This window comes from Charadrius vociferus, unplaced genomic scaffold, assembly GCF_000708025.1.
Source record: "Charadrius vociferus isolate BGI_N301 unplaced genomic scaffold, ASM70802v2 scaffold78, whole genome shotgun sequence".
Classification (NCBI taxonomy): domain Eukaryota; kingdom Metazoa; phylum Chordata; class Aves; order Charadriiformes; family Charadriidae; genus Charadrius; species Charadrius vociferus.
In genome coordinates this window covers 2799801-2808957 of record NW_009649927.1, presented here as the reverse complement: position 1 = coordinate 2808957, position 9157 = coordinate 2799801, and the positions used below count along the sequence as shown (strand labels likewise).

At 40.6% G+C, this 9157-nt stretch overlaps 1 protein-coding gene across 1 annotated transcript in view; it reads left to right on the top strand.

Moving 5' to 3' along the window:
• Window positions 1-5565, top strand: part of ARID4B (AT rich interactive domain 4B (RBP1-like)) — a 94794-nt gene extending 89229 nt beyond the window's left edge. Inside the window, exons 22-23 of the mRNA XM_009891151.1 lie at window positions 2558-2704; window positions 3717-5565. Coding sequence (XP_009889453.1) covers window positions 2558-2704; window positions 3717-3847 — 278 coding nt within the window. The 3' untranslated portion in view covers window positions 3848-5565. The remainder of the gene's footprint in view (window positions 1-2557; window positions 2705-3716) is intronic.
• Window positions 5566-9157: the final 3592 nt, after the last annotated feature.

Genomic DNA, 9157 nt, shown 5'->3' with positions numbered 1-9157 from the left:
TGTTCTTGCCATCCTGTGCAGACCTGTCACTCTGGCATGAATGGTATCCATTATATGTGCTTCTTGTCTTGATATTTTATTGTTGTTTTACTCGTCATTCTCTAGTTATTGTTCAGACACTTACATGATTGGATTGTAACTTTTTCCCATTCCATTTTGCTTTAGTGAACCAGGATATGTTTACTATTTCTAGTAATACGAACTTTCAATGTGTTTGTGTCAGTCAGCTATGGGTACACGTATAGCTAGGGGTGAGCTGTGTTGAAAGGATCATGCATTTGCCTATCTGAAAAACAGTTCAGTAGCTTATTAATGCCTCGATATTAATGCAGCTTCTGAATTGCCTCTGTGTGTGTGTATGCTTTGCAGCATGATTTGCAGTTGGGAGAAAGAGAAGGAAGACAAAATATTAGGTGGTTGAAGCCGCCTTCTTCGATATAACAATAAGCAAACAATTGAAAATAATTATTTAAAAAAAACAACTTGCTATTCTTAGCCCTTTGTCTTAAAGTGTCTGGGTATTTAATTGTCCAGTGAGCAATATGGTATTGTCCTTAGTACTGACCATGGATGTGTAGCATTATAGCATTGCATCAGTTGCTTTCTCTTTGCTTTTAAAGGTCAAATTCAAACTGTGTGGTGTGACAGATTTAAATTACTTCTTAAAGTAATCCATAGTAACTCATTCAGTATTCACAGATGACCTTAGTGTATGTCAAGTTTTCTGAAGTTCTCAGAGCATTATGCTTTGTTCTTTTCTGCGTTCTGTCCCAGGGTGCATGAAGGCTGCTGTTCCTCACGTTAAGTGGGAACAGGAAAGAGCTGGCACAGCGCACTGTGCAGACACATTTGCTGAATTTTTTTATTTTTTTTATTTTTGCCAGCAGCGTTCTTTCATGCCCAGGGAATTCTTCACTTAGCCAGCTGTTTCTGCGAGGAGAGAATCTGACCGTGCATTTTTTTTTCTCTTGAGCCCTGAATCTCAGTGTTACTCTACTTTTAAAGTATTTTTCTCCTTGTACTTCTTCCCAGTCAAGTTACATTCTGCTGCTTTTCAGGACTGTGTAATGTCTTTATTGTCACTTACCGGCCTGCTGAGATTCATTGGGCAGATTTCCTGTGCCACACATTTGAAGAGCTTTTGCTCCTTCCTTTCTTTCTACCTTGGCTACATTGCATAAGCTAAATTTGCGTGGCAGATGTTGGACTTCGGAGCACTATTTAACACATTCCCTGCTGTTGCAGGGGTCTAAGACACTTGCAATGTCTCTGAGCTTTTCTCATCTTCCCACAGCCTAATACAGTTGTGGCTTTTGGTCTTTTGGTGCTACCTTCCTTGTAGGTTGATGAAGTGCATTCTGCACCACACGCTACTTTAAACCATTCTTAAATGTCTTTGAATGGAGTGTCTCCAGTGCGGCTTACGTGTGCCTGAAAGGGACTGAACTGAGAGTTCCTCCTGCCTGTGTGCCACGCTGTGGAGAGCTCCCAGCTGGAAGGGGAGGCAGCTCCTGTGCTGGCAGTGTCCATCGACAGCCCTGTGTGGGATGCCAGTGAGGAGGTCCTGTATAGTTCTACCTTACAGCCCATATGCCACAGACTTGATTAGAATCACCCCACAGCTGTTCAGATTCCTGTTGTAACCTGCTTGTTTTGTAACAGCCAAGTCAATTTGGGCAAGACTGACCTTCTTTGGTGTATTAGGCCAAACTGAGCTCTAGCAGGGCCTCAAAACAACAGGCTCAAAGCTAGTTTTGGCCCCTATGTTCTCACCAGTTGTCTTAATTTTTTTTTTCTTTTTCTTCCTGTGGGGAGGGGAATGCATGCATTTTCTTCCTCTCCCACTGTTGTGGTTTAACCCCAGCCAGCAACTAGGAATGCGCAGCTGCTCGTTTACCCCTCCAGCTCTTCCCCTCCCCAAGAAGGGTAGGGAGAAGAGGGGGAAAAAAAGGAGGGGAAAGGGAGAAGAAAAAAAACCCCTGTGGGTTGAGATAAAGACAGTTCAATAGAACAATAACAGAAAAGGAAAATAATAATAATAATGACACAGGTAACTCTCACTGCCTGGCGAATTGGCACCTCCTGAGCAGTGATTTCCAGCCAACACCTGTTTATACGCTGAGCATGATGTCTATGGCACCGACTATTCCTTGGGTCATTCAGTTGTTCTGTCTATACTCCTTCTCAGCTTCTATGGGAAGCTGAACAGGGTCCTTGAGAAGTATAAACATTGCCTAGCAATAACTAAAGCAATATGCATTGTTGACATAACTTTCTGGACAATCCCTAGAAAGAAAATTAACTCTTTCCTGGCTGAAACCAGGACCCCCCCAAAAAAAAGTGTACCTATGGTGGTATCTTTTAAAAAATAATAAAAATTTATAAAGATTGTGATGATAAACAGCATCTGTTGTTGCGGTGTTTCTTGGTTTTGCTGTCTGCTGCCTCAAAGCATGTCACTAAGATTTGAGTACTTCCCACTTTACTGAAATTCAGAAGTTTTTGGAAATGCTGCAATACAATAGTTAACAGAGATTTATTTTTTTTTAACTTGCAGCCGACTTGGAAAATTTGACTAGTGCCGAGCGCATAACAGTTCTCCAAGAAAAACTGCAGGAAATCAGGAAACATTACCTGTCCTTGAAATCTGAGGTGGCTTCCATTGACCGAAGAAGAAAGCGCTTAAAGAAAAAAGAGCGGGAAAGTAAGTGCGGGGAACTAAATTTCACTTTTAGAGGGCTGAATTGTATACCGTGTTATTAAGGTGTTAAGAATTTGGTTATTTTTAGGGAGATGTGTGCCATTATGAGTGTGGCTTTGTTTGTTTTTTAAAAAACAGTGTATACAGTTATTTTGTGATCTTTACAAGGTATGGCTCAGATATCCAATGACTACGTAAGAGGAAAAATAGTAAAAAGGCATGCAATCCTTTTAATTCTATTTAGGCAGAACTACTTTATACAGGAAAAAATATACAACCCCCCCCACTTTTAAGCAGTGAACAAAGTATCTAAGGTTATTAATAGCTTATACCTTTTCTTCAAGTTACACAATAATTTACTGTAGTGTTGCTTGTGTGTCTAATCAGTGCTTTCCCCTTTAAGATAAGTGATTTATTTAATGAGTTTGAGGGAGACCATCAATTAAATCTCTCATTTACCTGAAGCTGCTTTACCTGTTGCTGTAGGGAATGTTCTACTGTACCTGCTTCTAGCAGCATTAAAAGGATTATTTTTTTCATGTCTTGTTTATCTGCACACTTACGAGTTGAGTGAGTATAAGAAGAAAGACTGTGAAATGCCACGTGTAGTAAGATTTTATGTCTGCAACCATCACATGGGAACTTCTTGGTTGCCAGAGCAGGGTATAGGTGCAGATTCAGTGCAGGGACACGGCCTGCCTGTGCTGATTCCCACAGGAAAGAAAGGGAAGAGTTGACTGTGCTTGCGGGTCAGGAATGAGCTCTGATGTCTTCTGGCTGGGTTCTTGATGTGGGTGGCCAGTGAACCAGGGCTTGCAAGGGGCAATGCCATGCTGTCTTGCACACAGCCGAAGCTGACTCTACAAAAACTAGGGAATGGAGGCTCCTTTCTTTTTACTGACTAGGTATTAGTTGCTGGAGTCACTATATACCAATGCTTGTTGCTGAATGGGAAAACATTTTTATCGCTTAATTTGTAAATTTTTATAACCTGTGTTTTCCTTTTCCTGGGCAGGTGCTGCTACTACATCATCTTCCTCCTCATCACCTTCCTCAAGTTCCATTACGGCTGCAGTTATGTTAACTTTAGCAGAACCATCTATGTCAAGTTCATCACAGAATGGAATGTCAGTTGAGTGCAGGTGACAGCAGGACTTGCCAAAGCACTTTCCCCTTAATGGCTGCTGAGGCCCACTCTTTTTTTTTTTTTTTTTTTTTTTCTTTTTTTTTTTTTTATACTGCACAGTGGCACAAAATTCAGACAAGCACTATTTTGTATTTAAAGTTGTTTCTTGACAAGCTAACTTTGCACTTAAGTGCACTTTTATGAAGAAAAAGTACAACAAACTGCTTTTCCTCAAGCAATAATTGTTTCCAACTTGTCTGGGAATTGTAAGTCCAGTGACTCGAAGGCCTTCCACTGTGGCAAATGGAGGCTGTTCACTGCCTGTAGAGACAGTACAATAAGCATATAGTTGTTGGGTTGATGATCTAAGTAAATGTGGTAAGGCTTACTGTATTCCCTGGTATTTTGTTAAAGCTGGAACATTTGATATTTTTCCATTTATTTATGACAAATATTGAACCTATTTTCATTTGTATGAGCTAATTGTTTTTTAACTGCTAAGTCACCTTATAGTGGCTTTAATTGTATACGTCAAGCACATGTATTCAATTCAAAACCTGCAGTTAGTAGGATGTTTGACATCAGTCCTGATAACCAAATACGAGGATTCCTTTAAAAAAACAAACAGACAAAAAGACTGACTAATGTTTACAGGTTTGAATTAGGCTTAAATAGGTTACTCTGGGTTTTAAGAACCCATTAATTGGAATGAAACTACTGTACTTTGCCATTTTTCTATAAAACAGTATTTTTTTTTTAATTTTGATAAAATACATTATGAAAAAGAAAGAAAATGGCTAACAAACTGTATTAAATCTTAATGTATAAAGATTGTATTTAGCCAGTTTAAAGTGTATATTTATTCATAATGGATTATAACAGTTATATTTTTGTGTTTTCTTGTAAATGTTTCTTTTCCCTTAAAGCAACAAATATTTCATTTGTAATGCTTATTTTATTACGAGCTTCAAGGAGAGGACTTCAAGACGGAGTAAGGTGTGAGGTTATAATTTGTGGTTGCTGATATGAACACTGCCACAAAAGGGTAGTTGTTTTTAAAATAAATAGCTAGCTGAGTGGTAGACATTTAATTTTTTAAATGCCTTGTACAAATTCCAAAACCAACTTCAAACTGTTTTCACTTGTATTGATTTTATGTTGTATGGATCCCAAGCTCTCTCCTGTTAATTATATACCTTTGTAAGACATTTGTATATTGCGGAAGTGTTCATTCAAGCTATTTAATACCTGGCACTGTTAATACACAGTACTTTATTGTACAGATTGTTTTACTGTTTTAATTGTAGTTCTGTGTACTTCTTTTGCCTGGGGAAATAGGGGCTGGCATGTTTTTCTTTGTTTTCTGGCAATACAACATGTAAGAATTCAAAGCATTTTGTTTGTAGATGCTAGAGTGTCAGAATCCTTTACATTTGACTTTTCTAAGAAAAGCATTTTCAGTCTTCGTAGTGTGTGCTTAAGGTTAACTGATTTTATTGAAAATGGTTTCAAAGTATTCAGAATTGTACAGGACTGTAAAAATTTGTTGACAAACGTTGAAGGAAAAGCTTATAGAAAAAAGCTATAAAATATATATTAGGTTCTGCAGAAAAATGGAGAATTATGTAATATATTGTACAAATGTAAGCAAAGGCCTCTGAAATAAAATGCCATAGTTTGTGAATCCCTGATTTTGTTTCTAACAGTTTAATTAAGCAACCATACTGTGTTCATTAAAATGACATCAAGCTGCAGAATCAGTTTAGCAAATGATCTTTGATATGGTGTAATAGGCATATAAAGGTAAGCTAGAGCAGGTACATTGGCCTAATTTTCCTCTTAGCAATTAATTCAAATTCATCCTCTTTTTCAGCAAAATGAGAAAGAGATCATTAAAGCGACGCCGGCTGAAAAAAAGTTGAATTTTGATCCACGTTAATTCAGGTAGTTTGAAAATGTAGAAGCAAGCTCCTGAAGATAGTTGCTGACTTCTAATATCGACTGCCTCAAGTTCAGATTCAGTGGAAGTAAAACTGGAATAAAACTTTTAGTGTTATCCGCTTACATCATGTCTGGCTGTAGTTCAGTTGACCAAAATACTGTTACACCTGCAAAATGATAGGTTACTGATGAGACTGGTAAATAACAAACAACGGTAAGCTTTGGAAACATTGACTGTGTTAATAATTACCAGTGATCTGAGACTGATGGGAGTAATTTTAATAATTTCAGTGCAGCTCCTCAGAGGATATTCACATATGTTTAAGTTTAGCAGAATCAGAATCTTAATAGTTCAGTTCTCTGCCTTTCAGTCTCAGTATGCGTGACTGGTATTGATTTAACTGGGAACTACATCTGGGCAAGCAAGAGCAAATTCAGCTCTCCACTCACTACTAGTTCTTGATCAGCTCTCAGTTTTACTGCCAACATTTTTGCTTTGATGTGACAATTGTTGACTCGTGTTCTAGGAGAGGATTTGCTTGTTTACTTGTTTAAAACAGGGATCATTAGTCACCTCCCCACTCTCCTATTTATGCAAAAACTCGGGGTTTTGCTGTTCTTTAATACAGATTATTTAATTTTTGTTGTACTTTTCATGCAGTTTAATGACTAATCTGTTCTGGATTTTTTTTTTTTATTGCACCTCTCCTCTGAAGTGTGCTTGTAAATGGTACTCCCCAGGTTCACGTTACTTGCATCCCAGTGGTTACAGAGGACAGTTAGCCTTTGGCAAACTGTTAGCCAGGCAATTTTATCCCATGTTCCAATGAGTACAATCTGAGCTGCTTTTCAGGTTACATATTGTAATGCAGCTTTAAATGTGGGTGTGCTCCCTGCTCAGCATGGACACTGTGATTACAGCTGAGAAAGTTTCCCTCTAGCAGTGATTGCTGGGCTGTGCTCATACTCTTGGGTACCTGCTCGGACTGTGATGTGAAAGGCAAAGTCAGAGAAAGCACCCCTCCTTTATCCTTTACACCTTCCCTGAGCGACAGAATCAGTTTTGCATGTCTCATGTTTGATGGTGTTGAGAACAGCTGAGAGTGTAGACTCATGTGCTGAGAGAAAGCACGACTTGCTTGAAGGCTGTCTGCATTGCTCACGACTCCCTTTATTTACAGTCTTGACCGATGCTTGTACGTATTTGTTACTGTGTTGTTTCCATCATGCCATGAAGTTTCCCTGTCACCACAGGGCTCCATCCCACTCTCTGGGAGAGTTCCTGGAGGCTGTATGCCTTTTGTTGAGCTTCAGCAATTACGAGTCTCTGAAATCAGCCAGCTGAACGCTTGTCCAGTGCAGTTTTGACGTATTTTGATGGTTCGGCCTGTTCTGCCCCACCTGTGTCGCCTACAAAACTGCTCCATTGTGTGAAGGTAGATTGGAAAAGCCAATACAAGTAGTGCAGCTGCCACCTGCCAGTTTTTAAGAATTTGTGTCTTCTCTTGGGCTGACCCCATCAATGAGGGTCCCTAACTTTCCTGGCATCCAGAAGGCCAGGCACGGGATGCCTGGTGCACATGTCAAGACTAATGCTTTACCTTTCTTCCGGATCCTAATGACTTGTTTTGCCTTCAGTTTGAGATTGGTACCAACAAAACTGCTAATGCTGCCAGTTCAAAAAGTGTATAAAAGGTTACAACAGAAGAGCTATTTGTAGTTGCTTCAGCTTTTAAGTGCCTGGTAATTTTCTATGCCTTTACAATCATTATCACACCGTCTAGTATTTAAGATTACATTCTGGACAGGCAGATCTAAAAGGAGATCCCAATTAGGTGCCTAATTTCAGAGAGTAAGTAACAGATCAAACCTTCCTTATGCATCAGCTGCACTGCAGCCTGGGTTGGAAACCGCTCTGTTTGAGAATGAACCTAACAAAAAAGGGTCTTTTCCATTTGGATCAGTTATCCAGCTCTATCCGTGATCCAGAGCATTTACCTCTACTGGCTACAGAGTGATGCTTGGGGGGAAGAGGTACAACTGGTTCCTCATTTTCCTGTCCCCGCGGCTACAGTCCTCGTTTGCCCCAGGAAGTACTGGATTTCAGGGATTTTTCACCAGAAAAATCCTTACGTGCTTTAAAAGCCTGCTGCGGATCCCAGGTACAGATGAAACTGGCTGCCCAAGTGATGCTTCGGGATGATCTCTCTGGTGGTCTAATAACTTCTTAGGATGGTTTAAGCAATAACTGCTTAACTGCCTCTGGCTCTGCGCTCTTCCTATAACCCAGTTTTGTTTGTGACGCGTACCCAGTCTATCACAGGCCAACAAGCATGGAAACCATTCCATTCCGGTCGCTCTTTACACCCCTCCCTTCCTTTGCATTTTGTAACCCTTTCCCAGGTTTGTCTCAAGGTGAGCTACTACACAAGGGGCTGCGCGAGCACCAGCAGGACGCTGCTGCCTGTGAGCTCCAGCGTGAGGTCACCCACCCCTGGCCACCGTGCAACTCGGTGGAACGGCCCTTCCGTCAGCCCTTTCCCGATGGCTTCAGCTTCCTCTGCCAGCACCAGCCCTGCCTGCCGCAGACCAGACTTCTCCAGGGTTTCTGTTTAATCTGCGCTCAAGGACGATGAGGGCGTCTTGCACTGACCTTAGCTGGGGGTGGGGGTGAGTGGTTTTTTGTTTGGTCGGTTTGAGGTTTGCTTTTTTTGTTGTTTTTTTTGTTTGTTTGTTTGTTGTTTTTTTTTTTAAACTTCATCCTGGATGTGGGCTGGATAGCAGTGGTGAAGCTCTATTTGGACAAGAAGAAAGGACGCTGCAAGAAGTACTTCCACAGCAACATGTGGCAAAGAAAGTTGTTATTCTTCCTGTAGTTCTGTTTAATCTGCGCTCAAGGACGATGAGGGCGTCTTGCACTGACCTTAGCTGGGGGTGGGGGTGAGTGGTTTTTTGTTTGGTCGGTTTGAGGTTTGCTTTTTTTGTTGTTTTTTTTTTTGTTTGTTTGGTTTTTTTTAAACTTTATCCTGGATGTGGGCTGGATAGCAGTGGTGAAGCTCTATTTGGACAAGAAGAAAGGACGCTGCAAGAAGTACTTCCACAGCAACATGTGGCAAAGAAAGTTGTTATTCTTCCTGTAGACAACAGCGATGTTGGCTTTTAACCACCTGTGGCACTCTGAACCACTTCAGTGATTTTTAACTAGAACCAGCTCGAGAAGACAGAAGTAATCACAGAGTAATTTCCACCTCCCTTCTCAGACGGAGCTGAGCACAGCAGCGTTGGACCTGAGAGTCTCAGGAAATGAAATAAATTAAACGACCTATCCCAACATTTTTTCCCCCTCAAAAAACCGCGTGCAACAGCCACAGCTGATGTTTCAGGGTTTT